The following is a 19,402-nucleotide window of genomic DNA, read 5'->3' as shown; positions in this document are numbered from 1 at the left end:
CCCGCCTCCCCCATCCTCTTTTCTCTCCCTTTTTCTTAAAAACTCCTATTTTTTTCCTAGTCGTTTTCTTAATTCTTATTATCGCTTAGTGAAGGAAAAAAGATTGGACCTTGACTTTATCACTTTATCAGATTTCCAGGGTCTGTGCTACCCTGGATTATAAATTATAAGCTGCATCAACACATTCAGGCCATGAGGGGCAGGTTTAACGCATTGATTTTCTAAGTCGTGGCAAAAAAATGATGAGACTTCTAAAGTTAGCCATCACGGGGAACTGGGTTAGCAGTGTCAGCACTGGAACAGTCAGGTTGAGTATCAAACAGAGAAGAGAGTCTGTCAGAAAGAGCCACTTGTCATAAGGTTTAAGGACGCTTGGTACAGGTAGAAATCAATGTGGTGCCACAAGGTAGGAGACCTGGATTCGCTTCCAGCTGGAACTCATCACCTCTGTCATCTACCTCTCTGTGTATATGCTCCCCATTTCGGAAATGAGAACAGTCCTCCTTCTTCAACATACTTCTTAAGGCTTTTAAAAATTTGAAGGTACTATAAATAATATGAAAGAAATAAATATAGCTAATATTTAGAGGTGCTTACTCTGTGCTAGATATTTTTATATGTGACACACACACACATGCACACGCGCGCGCACACACACACGCGCACACACACATGCACACACGTGCGCGCGCGCACACACACACCCACACACACACACACACTTTTTTCCCCTCATTTCTTCCTGGCAGTCACCCTGTGCAATGAGCTAGGTGTTGTTATCTACTCTGAGCTAATAAAAAAACTAAGGTTCTGAGAGGTTAAGTCCTAACTCAAGATACACACCCAGTTAAGTGGTCTACCCGATTCTCCCAGTGGTGGGAGAATGCAGCTGGACCCCAGCTTGCCTTATGGTATGACTGGCACTCCCATGGGAAGAGTTCTCTGCTGACTGCTTCAGACTCGAATAGCTTTGTTTCGGGTTCCAAATACCCACCAGGGCCTTCCAATGTGCTCTAGAAATACCGTCATTCTTTACACTGTCATTACATGAGAAATAGTAGGCTCTAGACTAAACCATTGTACCTCCTCCGGCATCAGCACATGTGTGCTTGACAACTTTAGCTGCCGGGAACAGAAGGTGAAGAGCCCACAAAGCCACATTCACCAGTCCTCTCTCACATCATCTAGGATGCCTTTCCATCTTAGGCATCAAATTTGTTCTTCTTGTTAGTTTTTGACCCTAGCGTGTGTTACTCTATCAAACTGGTTTATGAATTCACAAACAAGCATGTTCTGTAACCAGTGAGGTTTGGTTTTATGTGCCTTGGGTGTGGTCAGTAGTGTGTCATTTTTCGGTGCCCAGGCTGACTTGCTTTTCAGCTTCTTCTGTGTCTGATGACAGTTTGCCTGGGCTGCCCTTTGTGGTGGATCCCATCCCACAGGCATGGAAAGAGTGAAAATTATTAAAGCAGTTTTATTAACCACTTTAGGGGGACAAGCTGAAGACCACAGGGGCAGCATCTGTTTGAAGCTCTGTGAGTTGAGGTTTTGCTATCTCTGCCCTGCGTGATGAAAACAAATAATAACATGAATACTACAGCCCGTGGAGCATGGGTCTTGGTACTCCCATCTCTGAAAACTGCACCAGGCCTGTAACTCATCTTTGTGCTGTACCTGTTTAGATTCCTGATTATTGAGCCAGAGAAGGTTTATTTAATTATCATTTAAAGAATTTCCAAACACCCCATCTCGATGGTGTTATTGCCACTCGTATCAGCTCTTACTAATCCCCCTGATGTACATTGGGCCTGATATAGCTTTTGCCCCTGTGCTGACATTTAATACTTGTTGAAGGAAGTGATCATCATGCCGGTGGCTCAGGGCTAGATGTCCCCAGGTAAGAAGATGGTCATGTTTCATAGCTGGTGTCACTTCAGTCAGTAACTGGCTCCTTTCCAAAAACAGCTTACTTCAGCTCTTTGCTGGAAAGATAAAGAACATCAGGAAAGCACTGAGCTATGAGAGGGAACTCTTATAGTTACCAAGATTGTTATTACCATGAAGCTCCTGCTAGAGATGCTTTTTTCGCCCTCATTGATGCACAGAACTGTGCCTGGGGCAGCGGTTCCTGCTATTGGCCTGTGACTTGGCCCTGGGCTGGCTGATGGCTGCATAAGAGCCAGGTGTGGAGTTTGTAAAATACAGATTTGGTGGCCAGAGCAGGCCATGGGAATCTTTATTTTATTAACATGCACCCTAGTTTAGGAAGCACAGTCCTAGGACTGCCTCTATAATTTTTCAATTACTGTTAACATAGTAGATTATAATAGATTACAACTGAAAAAAAATTTCTTAGAAGTCCAATAATTTTCTGACTCAGATGGCCTTACCGTTATACTTATATAATACAACTTCCTGTGTCCTACTCTTTATTCATATGACCAATATTTAACAGCTGCTAAGGATGGACTCTTGGAACTAAGGTAAAAAGATCAAGATATGATTCTAAGAATAAAGGAGTGTGTGCTCTAGTCGGGGAAAAAAATGAACAATAAAGCCGCTATTGTAAAACAATATAATTTTTTGAACTTAGTTGTAAAGGGAGCAGGTGGAATTTGCTGGAATATCAAGTAATGTGTCCTAGGGGAGAAACCCTTTGACTGGAGGCTGGCAGAGGAGAGAATGGTTAGAGAACGTATGAGAAGGCAGAGAGAACATCTTGTCAAAGGCTTGGTGGCCAGGGAGCCTGATATATGACAAGAATGACTTGTTTCTTAGTTTTGCCACCGTGTAAAATACAAGGCAATTCGTGATGGAAATGAGGGCGGACATACTGACCAAGGCCGGGTCACGAGGGGCCTGTGGATCATGCGTGGTGGGAGGTGGACCTCATCGGCACGTCTTCCTTGCCACATACATAGGGTTCTTTCCTAAGCGCATCGTTGATGTGTATCTTCTAAAAATCCTCTCTCCTGGCAATACGGCACGATGAAATTTCTTATTCTCATGCCATACCTTGGAAGCAGGAGAAACTAAGTGGAAATTGGCTATATTCCCCATGAAGCCCTAGTTTCAATTCTCATTTTTTTGGCCCTGTTCACTTTTATTTCTGTAGCCAGAAGTCAGCTTGTTTATGGGGCTTCCTTCCTTATAAAACTTATGTCCTTTCTGAAAATCAATCACCTACTTCAACAACTTTCTCATACCACTTCCCTCCTGATTTCTAAGTTCCTTCCACATTGATCTTTTTCAAGTTTTCAAAGGAAAAAAACACTACTACCTCAGGGCTTCTGCACACACTACTCCATCTGCCAGTGGTTCTCCATCCCCACAACTATCTAAATTGATCTTTCCTGAAAAGGCCTTTTCCAGCCTTTATTTTAAAAAGTGCCCTCCCCGCCTCCATATATTTTGTGACACTTAATACAGTTTTACGTTTTGTTTTGTTCATGTTCTTTTTTCTTTACTGCCAGCTTCCCCTTTAAGTTCCATAAAAGCTGTGACTTGGTGTGACTTATTCATAATCGCACCCTCCCCGTCTGTTTAATAATAAATCTTAAATAATTATTTGCTGAACAAGTGAGTGGGTGGGAGGAAGGAAGGAAAGAAGGAAGGAAGGAAGGAAGGAAGAAAGATTGGTTGGATGGATGGAGTTGAAGTCCTAAGTTGAATTCTTAACAAAATCCAACCTACCATTTATTGTTCATTCTATAGTTCCACTCAACTAGGCTCCTAAGAATTCTCTTCTTCCCCCATGAACCTAACAAAGCTTGATCCATCATTCATGCTGCAGTCTCAGCTCCATTCACTTAATGAAATCTGTGATCTCTAAAGCTGGTGCTGATTTGTCTTTCTTCTGACTTATATATAAAATGTGTGTATATTTTGTTAATAGTCTTGGAGTATGTGTGCATTGTTTCCAGCTGGGTCACTTATCCATACTTCATGTAAGTTATAATTTTTAAAGACTTTTCTCCTAAGAAAAAGCAATTTTTAATAATCAAAGCACTAAAGAAATACACTGAAGAAAATGTGAGAAAGACAGTATAATGAAGCAAATATGAATCCTGCATAATCTCTCTACCTCGAGTTAAACACTATAGATATTTTGTCTTTTTTCCATCGAGTGGTTTTCTTATACAATCCATAACTTTGTGTGCATGTGTGCATACATGCATAAGTATTCTGAATTTTAAAAATAACACGATCCCCATGTCATTACAAAGATTTTTAAAGGCTGTTTTATATATATATGCCTGATCCTAAGTTCTATTTTTGAGAATCACTAATGAGTGCCAACAGAATACCAGACTGGGTGCTAGGCACTGACGTATATATTATCCTACTTTGTATATTGAGTGCTTACTAAAGCAGAAAAGATAATAAAAAGAGTATATTCCCTCAAGTGGCTAGGTTTCTGAGTGGCTATGATAGACTGTAGAAGCAAGAGGTGAAACTCCAGAATAATTTGAATTAGAGGCAAACAAGAAAGACTAGATCCCCAACAAATATACCCAGTTCATTATTGAGTGCATCAAGCACACAGATGTCTTTAGTAAATGTGTTTCTACTAGACCTCTAGACTGCTTTTCCTTGCAATCTTAGCCGTGAGAATGACTTGTGTGTTCCTTCTTTTCTAGAGTGACCGTCTTCTTATCAAGGGAGGCAGAATCGTCAACGATGATCAATCTTTTTATGCCGATATTTACATGGAAGATGGCTTAATAAAGTAGGTGTATAAATCCCTTCTCTGTATCTTTTTGTACTTTCTCTCTCCATTAGAGGCTCAGAAAGAAGCTTGTTACTTTTTGCTTACTGGGCTGATGGTTCCCTGTATTTAATTGTTTCTTTTCCTTGAAAACAAGTCTTTATTTTAGTCCTTCAATCTGGATGCATATAATCCTTTAAAAATGGGAGCTAGCCTTAATTCACTTAGATTACATGAGTGAAGTGAAAATCTGAATTCAATCACCCAAATGATGCCAAGGGTCCCTTTGTGCAGGCTGCATTAATGGACGCTCTGTGGGTCTTGGAGAAATGGAAGAGGTGACCACTGCCCTTAAAAATACAAAAATGTGCGCAAATTATAGCACCCTAAAAATATAAGGACAAATCCCTTCAGAGGAGGTTTTTTTTTGTTGTTATTTTTTATTTTGTTTTGTTTTCTTTTTGGAATGGAGAGGGTATTTAAACTGAACCTTGACTTAAGTAAAACTTAGATGGGCAGGACGCAGATAGAACATACATTTCTGACAAGATTTCAAAATAGTTTAGGGATGTCTAATTTCTTTAGAAAATAATTTGCTATTGGATGCCTGTAAGTAGCATAGCCAGGTAAGCTTTACGTGCAGGTTCCTTACAAAGTGACTTTTCAAAAATATTTTGGTCTCCACATAGCCTTTCATCACATAAAGCAAGGGACACCACACAATGATAAGATATTGTACGAAACTGGTGTATCCAGTTCATCCTATTCACCATCCCTGACCTCGTTCAGTTTTATTTTTATATTTTTATATTTCTCAACTTCATTGGCTAGTTTAAGATTCTGGTTATAGGAGACCTCTTACTTATCTTTGAAAACTCGGCTTAGAAATAACTTTTTGTAGGTGGACATTCCCTACCCGCCCTCAAATGTAGGCTAGCTTTCCCTTCTATGAGCTTTCAAAACACCCTGTGCTTTTATCAATTATAGCAGTTCTGACGCCGTTAGGCCCCCTCGAGAGCAAGGACCATGTCTTGTTCATCTCCATATCCCCAGCACTTAACCCCGTATTGAGCACTTAAAGCACTTAGCACTTTTATAAGAGGTAGCTTTTATTGAGTATGTAGTATGTGCCAGGCACTGTGTTAAATGTTTTACATGCCTTCTCTCATCTAATCTGCCAGCAATCCTATGAAGTGGGCACTGTTATTTCCTTCTTCTCAGAAGAGGAGAAAGAAGAGCAGAGAAAGTAAATAACTTGCTAAATTTCAACATATTAATCAGATACATTGAATGCATGAATGAATGAATGAACGAACAAATGCAAGAATAAAGGTATTGGTGTTTAGTTGCCTTGCCAATTTACAGAAATACTTTTTCATATTAGAAGTAGGGCGGATAGAAATACTAGGCAAGCTAACCAACAAAAAACAATAATTTTGTCAAAATATGAACCACAGATTTTATATTTTTCTATTACTAGAAAATTATTGTATATAGTTGGCTCTCTTTGGAGGTAGTGAATTCTCTCATTTGGAGATTTAGAGATGGGGAAAAAGGTAGTACCTAATGCTTCTTCCTCATTGCAGAGCTCATGACAGGCATCACTAATGATCATAGAACTATTCATAGTCGAGCCTTAAATCCAGGCTGAGAATCCATCTTCACACAGTGATTTAGGTATATATTCTCACAGTTGAATATGTAAAATGAATCCTTTTCACCGTTTCTATTAGAATAGACTAGGAGGTCACTTGCCAAGGATGTTATAGAAGAAATTTAAACATCAGATATATGTGTTGGTGGTGGAGAGAAGGTTGGATAAACATGATCTTCATGCAATCCTGAAATTTTGTGTATCTCTAACAACATTCTTAACTTGCAGAGCATGAAAACAGAAATACGATCAATCTTTGACCTAATGATGGTTCGACTTAGGATTTTTCAACTTTACAGTGGTATGAAAGTGTTACACCTTCAACTTCGAATTTTGAGTTTTGATCTTTTCCTGGACTAGTGTAGTGATAAGCGGTGTGATACTCTCTCGTGATACTGGGCAGTGGCCGGAAGATGATTTTGCCTGACTGTAGGCTAATCTAAGTGCTCTTAGCACATTAAAGGTAGATTAGACTAAGCTACGAAGTACTAAATGCATTTTCAACTTACGGTATTTTCGATTAATGATAGGATGTGACCCCATCGTAAGTTGAGGAGTGTCTGTAATTTCCTCCAATTATTAGATTGTTGTTTTCCTGTGAATATTTATAAAGTGCCTGCTAAGTGCAAAGCAGTTGTCTAGGTAACTGGACACTTGCTCTCTCCCGTACTATGGTAGATACCATTAGAGACCCAAACCATCATGCTTTCTTCCCCCAGGGACCTTATAGTTGTTTAAGCAAACTGAGAAATCTGTATGTATGCAAAGGACCGATATAACATTATCTGATAATAGTAATATCAAGTATTACATTAGTAGAATAGATGAGATTCAGAAGAAGAAGAGGCCTATATGGGGGTAATATAATAGCTGACATTTGTTGAATTCTTATATACTTAACAGTGTTCTTTGGGGCTAACACATCTTAACAGTTAATCTACACGACCACCCCATAGGAGGTATTTTTATTATACTTTACAGATGAAAGAATTGAGACCTGGTGAGGTTAAGTAACTTGGCCAAGGTCATAAAGCTAGTAACTGGCAGAACCAAGCCTGTGCATCTAGATAGCCCACATCCAGAGCTATCCACACTCTTAATTGTTAGATCTGGCTGTCAGCAGAAACATGAATAAGGAAGGGAGATGGAAACTGAGCCTTCAAGGATTAATGTGACCATGAGTAGTTTGGTGGGGAAAAGGGGGGGAAGGTATTTCTGTTTCAGACTTGGTGTCATACCATTTGTCAAAATGGTGGAAATATATATACGTATACACACGGGCCAGGCAATGTGCCCTTGGTTTTCAATTTCTGTCCGAGAAAAATCAGTGAGGGAGGAAAACAGAACACAGCTGGCCAGTTTCTGGACTAGAATGGGGTTACATTCAGAGGCTGCATTTTTTCTACAGTGTGTTTTGAATTGTGGTGGCTCTGGAATGGCCCCGTGGTGATGTGGTGAAGTCGAACTCTTAGAGATGTCAGGAGTACTTTGCTTTAGTTGCAGAACTAAGGTTTTGGCAGGCCAGGATGGACTTCTTACCGCCCCGAGGGAGTGTCTTTCCTGGCCAGCTATGAACAAAAGGGGAAGCATTCCTGCCATCGGTGGTGGGACACATGTATCCTCAACGTAGGAGATGTTTAATGACAATGTAGAGGCTTATGAATCACAGTTCTACCTGGAATCCATATTGGACAGGTTTAACGGGCCATTTAAATCAAAGGTATGAAATCACTTCTAATCTAAGCAACATAAGATGGTCTGTGAGGTGACATTGTGTCAGGAGTGCTTGTGTTTGTCACTCGCTGTGTGTAGTGTGACTTTCGCATACACAGTGGTTTCCTCTCCACCTGAGTCCCCCACTCTTCCTCCCTGGAATGCTCTTAAGTTTCCTGGGTGAAGGTGTGTCTGGTGGAGATTGTCATAATCATCTTTCCTTGGTTTGAAGCTTCTACTGAGATGCTGACCCCAACAAAGTAGCTGGGGCTGGCTGTCTGCATCATTGGCTTCTTCCTTTTGCATCTGCCTTCAGCTGTGATTGACAGATAAATGATCAGAGAAGGGTGCAGTTGGGAGTGAAGACTGAGGTGCAAAAGGCCCCACACAGATTCTTTTTCTGTTAGGAGCATGGATGAACCCACTTAGAAGATGGCTAAGTTCATATATCAGTTCTTTAAATAATTCATTACCTCCTGAAATCTCTCCTAACAGTTAATTATTTTATACTCTTATGATCCCTTTCTAAATGTTATTCTTCATCCTTAACTAAAAGAACAAAATGAAACTGATAATAAAAATATTGATATTTTCAAAAATATTTATTTCATACCTTATATTCTAGGAACTATCAAACCCCTGGGGTTACAATACTAAACCAGGACACATGGTTCTACCAAATAGCATATTGGATTGTTTTGTGTCTGTAAAAACTGTTTTCTGTACTTATACCTATCTTTACTTGTTTCTAGATTGCTAAACTTGTGAATCACTTGCAAAGGGTACTTTGATAACTATGTAACAATGTTTAAAATTTTTATAATATTATGTTTTTCTTCAAAGCCACTCTTTTAAATTGCCATTTGGTTCACTGTCTCACCAGGCAAATCGGAGACAACCTGATTGTCCCTGGAGGAGTGAAGACCATCGAGGCCAATGGGAAGATGGTGATTCCTGGTGGCATCGATGTCCACACTCACTTCCAGATGCCCTACAAGGGGATGACCACAGTGGATGACTTCTTCCAAGGGACAAAGGCCGCCTTAGCGGGTGGCACAACCATGATCAGTAAGGCCCCCGACATTACACACTCCTGGCCCCAAGAAGCGAATCTTTAACTAATGCATTACCTGCTGTGCTCTCTGATGATAGCACACACTTCCCTTAAGACAGTTCATAGACTCTCCGCTTAATGGGACCTGAGAAAAGCAGGTTGGAGCGAGGACATGGTCAGCTCACCATAACTGCATAGAAGAGATTCATGAGGTTCATGACTGTGAAAACGGCTTCCTTCTCTTATCTGCCTTAGCAGCAGGGACTGGCTGTGAGGTGGATGGGCCTTCAGAAAGTAGCTCCTCTTGGCCCGTCACTGGGGAGAGTGGACTGAAAAAGTTGTGGATAGTGGGCAAAAGTTATTTCAGAACTTCCAAGTTGGGTTGGAGGCAGGAAGAGAACATGGCAGAATGTGCACTTGGGGCTGAGAAGCAGACCAGAGAGAATGATAATGAAGACTTGCCATTCAGGAGAAATTAGTGGGCTTTTGTGGCATTTGGTGTTGTCTGTGCTCTATTTTGACCAATTCATATCTTTAAGATTAGGCAAGCTGTGGAGGTGGTTTCCTTTTTTTTCTTTTCTGGTAACTATTACAATTCCCAAAAAAAAAAAAAACAAAACAGAAAGCCTTCCAGGGCAGTCCATTCTGTCCCAAAGAAACCTGATGAATCAGGTCCCCTCCCAGCCCCGGTCCCAAGCTTGGTCAGCACACTGTTTATATTAACACCATATACATCCACCCAAGAACACAGAACAGCCTGAGCTGTAGAATTATTCACTGTCATTCGCTTCCTTTTGACAGAAGCCCTAGCAGGATTCAGTGTCAGCTAGTTGGGTGTGGAAGCCCAGGAAAATTGCATCAAGGCCATAAAAGGTGCAATTCAGGGAGACCAAAGCTTTTTTCCAGCCAAAGGGTGGAAGCCAGCTGACTTCTCAGCAGCCGCCTGCCCACGAAGGCCCTGCTGCGGGTTCAGACATCAGTAATGCAGCCCCATGCGTTTGCTTTCCGATAAGTGCACTTAGGCCGCTTGTGATAGAAGGCTGAGAAAATGAGTGCTCTTGGCTTGGCTTTCCGCCATCTGGACGAGGAGTTGGACTGGTTTAGCATTCTGGAGATGTGTATTAGGGAAGGAGCGGGAAGGAAGTCAGAGTTCCAGGTGTAAAGGGAGAAAAGCACGCAAAGAACTACGAAAGTGTACATGTCCTTCGTAGATCATTTAAAAACCTTAGCCAAAAAGAAAAGAAGACCCATAAATCCCACATCACCATTCCAGTTTGACTATACATATTTTTTTCTATTTAACAAAAATAGGATCATAATAGACATACTATGTTTCAGCCTGCCATTTTCACCAAATCATATGTCACGGATGTCTTTCCATTTATTTTTATCCTACCACAACATGTAAAATGGATGCCTAATCATCCATTTTATGAAGGTATCGTGATTTATGTATTGAATCAAACTTCCTTATTGTTAAAGATTTTGATCGTTTCTACTTTTTTCACTTATATGAAAATGTAAATAATTTGCAGTAACAAACATCTTTTAGAGCCCAAATTTTGCATACAGCTATGTTTATTTCCTTAGGAATAATTCTTAGGCACAGAAATAATTATTGAGTTAAAGTATGAAACTGTCAAGAGTTTGATTTTTTAAAAGTAATTGTTCTTAGGTATGTTATATCCATTCACTCAATTATGAGAGTGTCACGTTTGCCTTATCCTCACTAACTATAAATGTGATTATTTTAAAAAATATTATTGTTGCAGGTACTGCAAGAGTAGGTTTGAGCCTCAAAGACACCAGATTCTTAACAAACGATCTACACAGAAATAACATCTGTGGGCCTAGTGTCAGGTTCATTTAACTAACTCTGACTCTTTCCTGTGGTGATACACATGAGGATGTCACTCTCATGTGCTGACGTAACCTTAAAACCCCTCTTCCCCCATTAAAAGGGAGTCCTACTTTTATCTTTTATAGTGACTCCCCAGAGTACCGGTAAGAAAGACACAGTGTATGCACACATTGATAGCTAACACTGACTGAGCACCTACTATGTGCCAAGCACCAGGTGCAGCATTTTACATTGTATTTTCCCACTTAATCTTCTAACTTAGCAGGAAGGCACTATGACATCCCGACCCCCACCCCACTTGGCACCCATTTTAAGGATGAGAAAACTGAGGTACAGAGTAGCTTGTATTTGCCCAAGGTCACCTAGTTATGTGACAGTTAAGTCAGCAGCAGCACTTTCCAAAGTTAATTCCATGCTCGGGAAATAGAGATTTTACAGTCATAGCTAAGCAAGCAGGAACAGGCCTGTGCAGAGGCGAACAAAGGCCAGGTCAGTGAGTCATCCATCTGGGGCCTCTGTCATTCAGTTGACCATGTGGTGCCCGAGCCGGAGTCCAGCCTGACGGAGGCCTATGAGAAGTGGCGAGAATGGGCCGATGGGAAGAGCTGCTGTGACTACGCCTTGCACGTGGACATCACCCACTGGAATGACAGTGTCAAGCAGGAGGTGCAGAGCCTCATCAAGGACAAAGGTGGGCTTCGCCTCCTCCCTTGCCTTCCCCCTCGCCCACCATGTGCACACCGTCCACTCACTTGAGTCCTTTCTCCTTGCTTAGAGCCGGAACCTTGAGCCTGAGTGCCAGATGTAGGGGCACCACTCTGCCCAGGCACTTTATCTTTATTTATGCCATCATTTTACACGGGATAGGGATTGCTATCTTCACTTGTCAGGTGGGGAACCTGAGGCTCAGAGTGAGTAGCCCCGGATTACAGAACTAGTAAGCAGTAGATCTACCTGCAGTGTACACTCGTCACCTCTGTGTAATGCCGCCCATTTGACAGAGGAAGAAACTGAGGTCAGGAGAGGTTAACATCTTACCTAAGGTCACACAGCTAGTTGATATGACATTAGGAATTTTAAACCTCCATCATTTTAACTCCAAACATCAAACTATTACTGTTGCATATCAGTAGCATCCACAGAAAATGCTAAGCCATTTCTGGGAGCAAAGATATGTTCGTACTCAAGCTAGGAGCTTAGGAGATGCAAACATGTTTGTGTGTGTGTGTGCATGCAGGTGTGTGTGTGCTTAGTGAGTACATGACTTAGGTTCCCATCGTCTCCTTAGATTCTTCTATTCTCTACTTCTTTCTGCATTTCGATTGCCAGATATTTCACACACATGCACCAGCCCCCATATGCGCACACAGTCATGTGACGTGCTTGGCATTGTAAGGCAGCCTGGGGGACTTAGGGAATGACCTCTGCTTAGTGTCCAAGGCAAAAAGAAGCAGGCCAGCAAAGAGCAACAGAACAAATGCCTCAGGATGCAGAACTGCTACCAAATGAGTAGTCTCGATGCACATGCCATGAGTGCCGAGGAAGAGAGCATGCTGGTCTGAGGGGTGAGGCCCACTTTCCTTTCCATCCCCCCCTCACCCCTGAAGCTCTGTGCCCTCCTTCCTCATATGGCATATGAGAATAACCCCCTCCCTTCTTTCTTCTGCCGCCTTTCACACTTGGGTGGAAAACTGGACAGCTTTAATACCCGCTTCTCTTCCAAAGGGCCTGGGTCATTCCGTGGATGATGCAGAGGCTGTGGGAAGGGGAGTGTTGGGGAAAATCTGCCCTCGGTTGAACCAATCCGGGTAGGGAAGTTCTCAAGTTACAGCCCACTTTTGGCCTGGAACACTGTGGGCTGAGATGGCCCTGATGGTTGGAGACCAAAATTATCCTGTTTCTCAAAATGACTTTCTGTTCCCAGTCCTACCTATTTCTGTAAATTACTGTATTAATAGTTTATTTTGGCTGAAAAATGTGTCTCTTTCTTTATAACCCTTACAAAATATATATATATATATATATATATTTTAACGTCTATAGCACCTGGTATTCCTAGGTGGTCTCCCATCCAAGTACTAACCAGGCCCGACCCTGCTTAGCTTCATAGATCAGATAAGATTGGGTTTGTTCGGGGTGGCGTGGCTGTAGACACAACTTAGATATTTAAATGCCAGGTGATACCTGACTTCTGCCCATCAGTTCTGTTAACCTCCAAAGGCAGGGTCTCTACCGCAGGTCTCCTCTGAGATCCAACACCCCGCATGGGCCTTGTGTAGAGCGGGCATTCTTACATAGTAAAATAAACCAGTCCTAGGAGATCCATTTATAGGGACCAAATATGTGCTAGGCCTGGTACTAAGAGCTCTGCATGGGTTACCTCATTTAACGTTCCCAACCACCCTATGAAGCAGGGTATTGTTATTTTTCCGTTTTACTGATGAGGAAAAGGAAGTTCAAGAGGTTTGGTATTCTAAGCTTACTGAACTAGTGTATGGTGCAGCGTAGGAACACAACCCGGGTGCTACAGTGATTCTCAGTGATATACACCACCTCAAGCAATAGCGAAGCTTATTGACCCTCCGGGCCGGAGAGTGCTGGAGGCGGGAGGCAAGAACGAGTTGCTGAAGACCGTTCTCTATGACATCACGGAGGGATTGTTGCTTTTACAGTGTGAGGAGGGAATAGAAAGACACTTGTAGAGAATGGGAAGCATCTACTTTATGCTGGACGGGAGGCGGTAATGCACTCGGGCCCCGTGGGCAATAGAAGAGGGAGCAAAGGATGGAGAGTGGTATGATAATGCTGTCTTCTTCCTGTTCCCCCCTTTCCCTCTCTTGCAGGGGTTAACTCCTTCATGGTTTACATGGCCTATAAGGATTTGTATCAAGTGTCCAACACAGAGGTAACGACCCACTGCTGTGCGGTTTGGGGTATCTGGATGGGTTTCCTATTGCTACTAATGACCTTGGTTCTTTCAACATGAGTCACTGTGGGAGACCGCTGGGCTAAAGTGCTTCTGGAAGACCTTGCTGTCCGTGCTACATTTTAAATAAGGCAATGGGCAGGATGCCTGTGGAAAGGCAGACAGGGAGCTAGAATTTCCACTGGCAGCAGCTTTCTCAAAAGGGCAAGATGAAGGGCAAGCCCAAATCTCTACCTACCCCTTATGAGCTCAGTGAGCATGTGAGGTGCTCAGCCTTGCAGGATTGAGGAAGGCCTTCTGTCATTTGAGGCGATCATCCCAGTTTGCCTCTGACGCTCTGCCTAAAAAATTTGTGAGATGTGTTTTCAGACGACTCTCAAGTTTTCAGAGGAAATATAAGAAATTAATTCTTATACCTCCTGGTTAAGAGGTGAAGGAAGGTCTACCTTGAGAGGTTAAGAGATAAGGGTTTCAGTTTTTGCATTAGCTTCTGGCCAGGCTGTAGTGGCTTCCAGAGTTGAGAAGGATTCAGAAGCTCAGTGGGAAACCCATAAAAATGTGTGCTTGAGACAGCGTAGAGACACAGCAAGCCCTGTATGTAGACAGTTTTCTAGAGTTCCTTTGGACTAAGCACTCACTTTTGGTTGTGCATGGTTTAGTCTGTATTTCTACCCTAGTCAAGTTATTTCCTCTGGTTTACCCCATTCATTCTAGCTCTAGCTCTAGTAATTGCCCTTGTGTGAGGTTGCCGAAAGCATCAGTGGCTTGTGAAGGTGACAAAGACTCATTTCTATTTCAGCTCTACGAGATCTTCACCTGTCTGGGAGAGCTGGGAGCCATTGCTCAAGTTCATGCTGAGAATGGGGATATCATCGCCCAGGTAACAGCCTGCAGCTCCCTGGAGTGTGCTTCTTGCTTGGGCTTCTGTCTCTATATCCCATTTGGTTCCTCATTTCTTCACTGTTGCTTGAGCTCTCAGCATGTGGCAGGCACTGTCAGGAGTGCTCTGCTAAATACCTGCCCCAAAGGACCTCACAGTCTAGAAGGAGGGAAAATAGGCAATGTAGACAAGTGAGGGAGAAAGTGGAAGCTGCTGGAAAACAGGGAGATCTAGATGCTCTGGAGAATCAGAAAAGACTTCTGGAACGGAGGTTTTCAAATCAGTCCATTCATTGGGAGAGCATTGCTGATTCTCTCTTGCAAATGAGTCCAAGCTCCATGGTGTTCTCTGTCCTAAAGGAAAACTCTTCGGCAGCATTTCTCAGAAGCTGGAAATCTGATCCAGGACTGTGGCACTCATGGCCTTAGATAATCAAGAATTTAGGTCTTGTAGGAATCAGACATCCCACTGGTTTCCTAGAAATCATACTGAGAAACTTGAAGAAAGAGTATTGTGACGGCCCCAAGGCTCAAATGGATCATTTGTGAGGAAGCAAAAGGCACTTCTTTCTCCATCTCCAGGTTGTTTAATGGGCTAGATGCACAGATGTGTCTTAGCCAGGGTTTCGTTTATCTCAGGATTGGCCTCGGCTAAGTGGAGGCTTCCAGAAAAGAGTGTGAGCTCCCTTAGTCCATTTGATGCCATTAATAACAAGAAATCATTATTCATTCTTTCAAAGAGCATTTCCTGAGCGCTTCATGCCCGGCACTAGGCTATAGAAGTGAGCCAAAACAGATGCCTTCCAAGGCTCATAAGTGCTTGGGCTGTGCCTTCATTTTAGAAGTTGTCCAGGACTTGGCGAATGTGGTTGACAGGGATGTGGGAACAATGCTTATGTTGACCCTTGTGTCAGACCCATTAGCTTCCAACAGCAGGCACCATTTAGTGAGCAGTTACTACCGTGTGCCAGGCTCTGATAAGTGCTCTAGTATGTTCCCATTTAATCTTCACCAAACCTTTTGCAGATGGCTGCCATCCTCTCATTCTGTAGATGAGAACAGTGAGGTTCAGAAGGATTAGGTCACCCATGACAGGATCACAGCCAATAACTGGGAGAACAATATCTCAGGCCCTAAGGCGATATGCCTCAGTGGGCGTCTTACCCAGAAAAGGTACATCCAGACCCTTACTCCACCACCCAGCTCAGGCCTCCTGGCGTGGCAGCGCCCGGCAGCGCAGGGCCCAGCTGGTGGAATATTGTCTCATCGGTGGAGGAGATGACTAAGAGCACAGTTTTCTCTCACTTTTGACCAAGGAGGTTAATTAGTCAGGCCCCTGACAGCCTTCTTCTCATCCCCACACACCCAGAGATAATAAAATCATTTTCCAAAGAGAGTCCAGATGCCTTGCCCCCGTGGGAAACTTCCTGGTGATATGAGAGCCCTCATTCTCCCCTTTCTCCAGGTTTTCAGTGCAGCAGCTGGAGGCCCCAGCCCAACTTCCAGATGCCCTAAAAATCAAATTCGCTGTGTCTTCATTCTTGACCCTGGGGAGGCAAACGGGCTCCAACTCAAAACGTCTTCTCCCGCTTCCTCTGGGGCTCCTTAGCACAGTTGCGTCTCTGGTTTCCCCCGCCCCACCCTCCCTACCTTAGGAAGATCCGTTCTCAGTCAGGAAAAGAATAAGGGCATTTTTCCATTTGGATGAGTTTCTAGTGTATGTTTATTAAATTCAGCTGGAGCCAAAAGATTTTTATCACGTTATCTAAATGAAGGAAGCTGCTGTACTCAGTCTCTTGCTGCATTTTATGCCAAAGTGACTAAAGAGGAAGACAAAATCTTTTTCTGTGGGTCTCAACAAGGTACATTTTTCCAAGTTTCAAGCTGGCAGGACAGTCTGAGAGTACAGCCTCATTAGCCATCCATCTCACAAATGTTCATTGAGGGCCTACGATGTGTGAAACATTGGGGAGAGAAGACAAAAAAGACAGGGTCCCTTTCCTCATGGAGCAAACCGAAACTGCGCTGTGACCCAGACTGTGATGTAATCACATCAGTGATCAGTGCCTCAAAGTGTCCCCGGCTCCCCATCCATGTCAGGTCGTATCCGTGAGTCTTTACAAGGCGTTCTTAGTCCTCCAGCAGATAGGGGCACCATATCTTTTAGAAGAGGACTCTCCAGCATGAGCAGTGTATTAGAATCACCCGTGGAGCTTAAAGAACAATTTCTAGGATTCTTAGTTCTGGAGATTCTCATTCAGGAGGCCAGGAATAGAGTTTAGACAAGTATATTTTGGAAAAGTTCCCCTGGTGATTTGAATGTGCGTGGGAACCACTGCTCCAGACAACACCACTGCTTCGTCCCGGGTGTTGTCCCAACAGTCTTGAACCAGATAGGAGTGAGCATGTTGTATAGCACAGAAGATGCTTTAACCCTTGTGTGACTTCAGCAGGCAATTCAGCCTGGTAACGCACCAGAGTTTGGAAGAAATTTTCTTCAGTCCAAGTTTCAATAAATGAAACAGTAAGAATGAAAAGCAGTGGTACTTCGCTGGAAAAATCAGCCTCTGACCTTTTTTCAAATTTTGCAGAGCTGGGGACAGTGACCGTTTTACATCTCAAGTTTGCTTATAACATATGCATTTTCCTTTCTACTCCTCATTTAAAATTGTATATTATTAAAAACAAACAAACAAACAAAAACGCAACAAAAAAATAGTTCTTCTTTTCTTTCTAAATATCTCATAGTTCCAAAGTGAGACAAAGCATTGTTCAACTCACTCTTTCCCCAACTCTCACATCACCGGTACAGAGATTCATGGGAACTGGCCTTCGTACTTTGAGAGCAAATGCCAGCAAACCTGCAGAGATGGCGGCTTTAGATTTGTGTCAGTTCCAATTAGCCCAAGTGTGAGTTCATGAGCTAATTGAAGAAGCCCAGCCACCTGCTTCTTCTAGAAAGCCGGCCAGAAGTCTGAAAAATTTAGCCATCAGCCACGAGAGATAGGCAGTTCTGCCTCATCCACCACCTAATTAAATAGAATTTGACCAAAAGACTAACTCAGGTTATGCTGTTTAGAGGTATTGTTTTGTCTGGTTAAATTCTAATCCATTCATTTAAGTCATAAATTTAAAGCATAAAAAAGCCTGAGGAGCTTGTTAAAATGCAGATTCCTAGAATTTAACCTCATTTAGTAGGTCTGGATAGGGCAGACATTTGTATTGCTATACACTTAACCCGGTCGATTATGATGTGGGCGGCAGATAGACCAGCCTTTGGGAAATGTAGCACTACACTGTAAGTCTTGGGAAGCCAGGGGCCTGGCTGCCTTAATTCAAGTATCTACCCTAGAGCTTAGCATGAAGCAGATACTCAGTAGTTTTGTTGAATGAATGGGTTTTAAAATGCAGGTGTGAGTTTTTTTAAAAAAGAGTTAAGGGTGTGTACTTTCAGCAGGATCTGAATTTGAAAGAAATGAGTAAGTGCTCTGGCTTGACTTTTGATGCCTAATGTAGAAAGAACTGATACCCTTTCACAGACTGTCTTCCTTTTGGTAAAAGCAAGCCTCCCTGAAAAGCTTTTTCTCCTCTTAAGACTCTACCTCCCCTACTTTGCAATTTCGTATAAACAGTTAACAAATTTGTTCAACATACATATTTTATTTTTCCCACCTCCCCACCCCCCGCCCCGAATACATCTTTAAATTAGAATATACAAGCGTGATTTTTCCAAATCTCAGCCGAGCTCATCTAAAAACTGTTTTCTATCCCTTTCTCATTCTAGGAGCAAAGCCGGATGTTGGAAATAGGGATAACTGGCCCAGAAGGCCATGTACTGAGCAGACCAGAGGAGGCAAGTTGTGGGGGGATGTGGGAGAGGGGAAGGAGGGAGAGAAGCAGCGGCAGTGGAGTCTTTCTTTTTGTTCCCAGCATCTTCCACGAGACTCTGGTTATCACAATCACAATCCCAGCAGCTTCCCTTACAGCCTGTCAATCATTTTATGTTTGGAGTGCTTGTGTGCAGCCTATCTTCCTTAGGCACAAGCGCACACAGTGTATGAACACACAAAAGATAGTGAGACTCTTACAAATACCAGACAACAATTTTGGAACATTTCTTCCAAAGGCCACTTCTGACTGGGCCCTTGAGAAAATTAGAAAGGAATGTATGGAACATTCTTACTTTTGATCCCTAATCTCTCTAATGATAATGTTGGTTGGAGTGTAATTCAGTTATTCAGTAGGTGTGGTAAATATCTAAATCCCTTCTTAATCAGTATGAATCTCAGAGACATTTCCACTCACTCCCTTATTCCATATTATATTTTGAGTCTTGCAAAATATTGGACATATGGATAGGAGGCTGAATGGGTTTTTCGTAGGCCTTATGTCTGTTGATTTGTAAGGTGATGGTTGCAGCCAGGTATGGAAGTCTCCTATGAGTAAAATGTATGCTGGTTTGTGACTGCGCTTAGCAGCTCAAGAGGGAATGAAAGGTAACTAGGGGTGGATTCCGTGTCTCTGGATGTCAGCCACCTCAGCTTCTGGCACAGGGCACAGAGCTGGAACTGGCTCTTCATATGGCTGAGAGCATATTGGTGTTGGGG

The 19,402-nt window shown here is 42.7% G+C and overlaps 1 protein-coding gene and 1 pseudogene across 2 annotated transcripts in view; one reads left to right on the top strand and one right to left on the bottom strand.

Moving 5' to 3' along the window:
- The window catches only part of DPYSL3 (dihydropyrimidinase like 3), a 99,039-nt gene that overhangs the window by 61,962 nt on the left and 17,675 nt on the right, over window positions 1-19,402 (top strand). For both annotated transcript variants that reach the window (XM_039836467.1, XM_039836468.1), the window contains exons 2-7: window positions 4,641-4,729; window positions 8,959-9,143; window positions 11,517-11,681; window positions 13,834-13,895; window positions 14,716-14,796; window positions 18,580-18,648. In XM_039836467.1, the coding sequence (XP_039692401.1) occupies window positions 4,641-4,729; window positions 8,959-9,143; window positions 11,517-11,681; window positions 13,834-13,895; window positions 14,716-14,796; window positions 18,580-18,648 (651 nt within the window). The remainder of the gene's footprint in view (window positions 1-4,640; window positions 4,730-8,958; window positions 9,144-11,516; window positions 11,682-13,833; window positions 13,896-14,715; window positions 14,797-18,579; window positions 18,649-19,402) is intronic.
- LOC120581768 (uncharacterized) lies at window positions 13,025-13,143 on the bottom strand (annotated as a pseudogene).

Source organism: Pteropus medius, unplaced genomic scaffold (genome assembly GCF_902729225.1).
Source record: "Pteropus medius unplaced genomic scaffold, Ma_sr-lr_union100, whole genome shotgun sequence".
Lineage (NCBI taxonomy): Eukaryota > Metazoa > Chordata > Mammalia > Chiroptera > Pteropodidae > Pteropus > Pteropus medius.
This window is presented reverse-complemented; position numbering and strand designations above follow the sequence as displayed.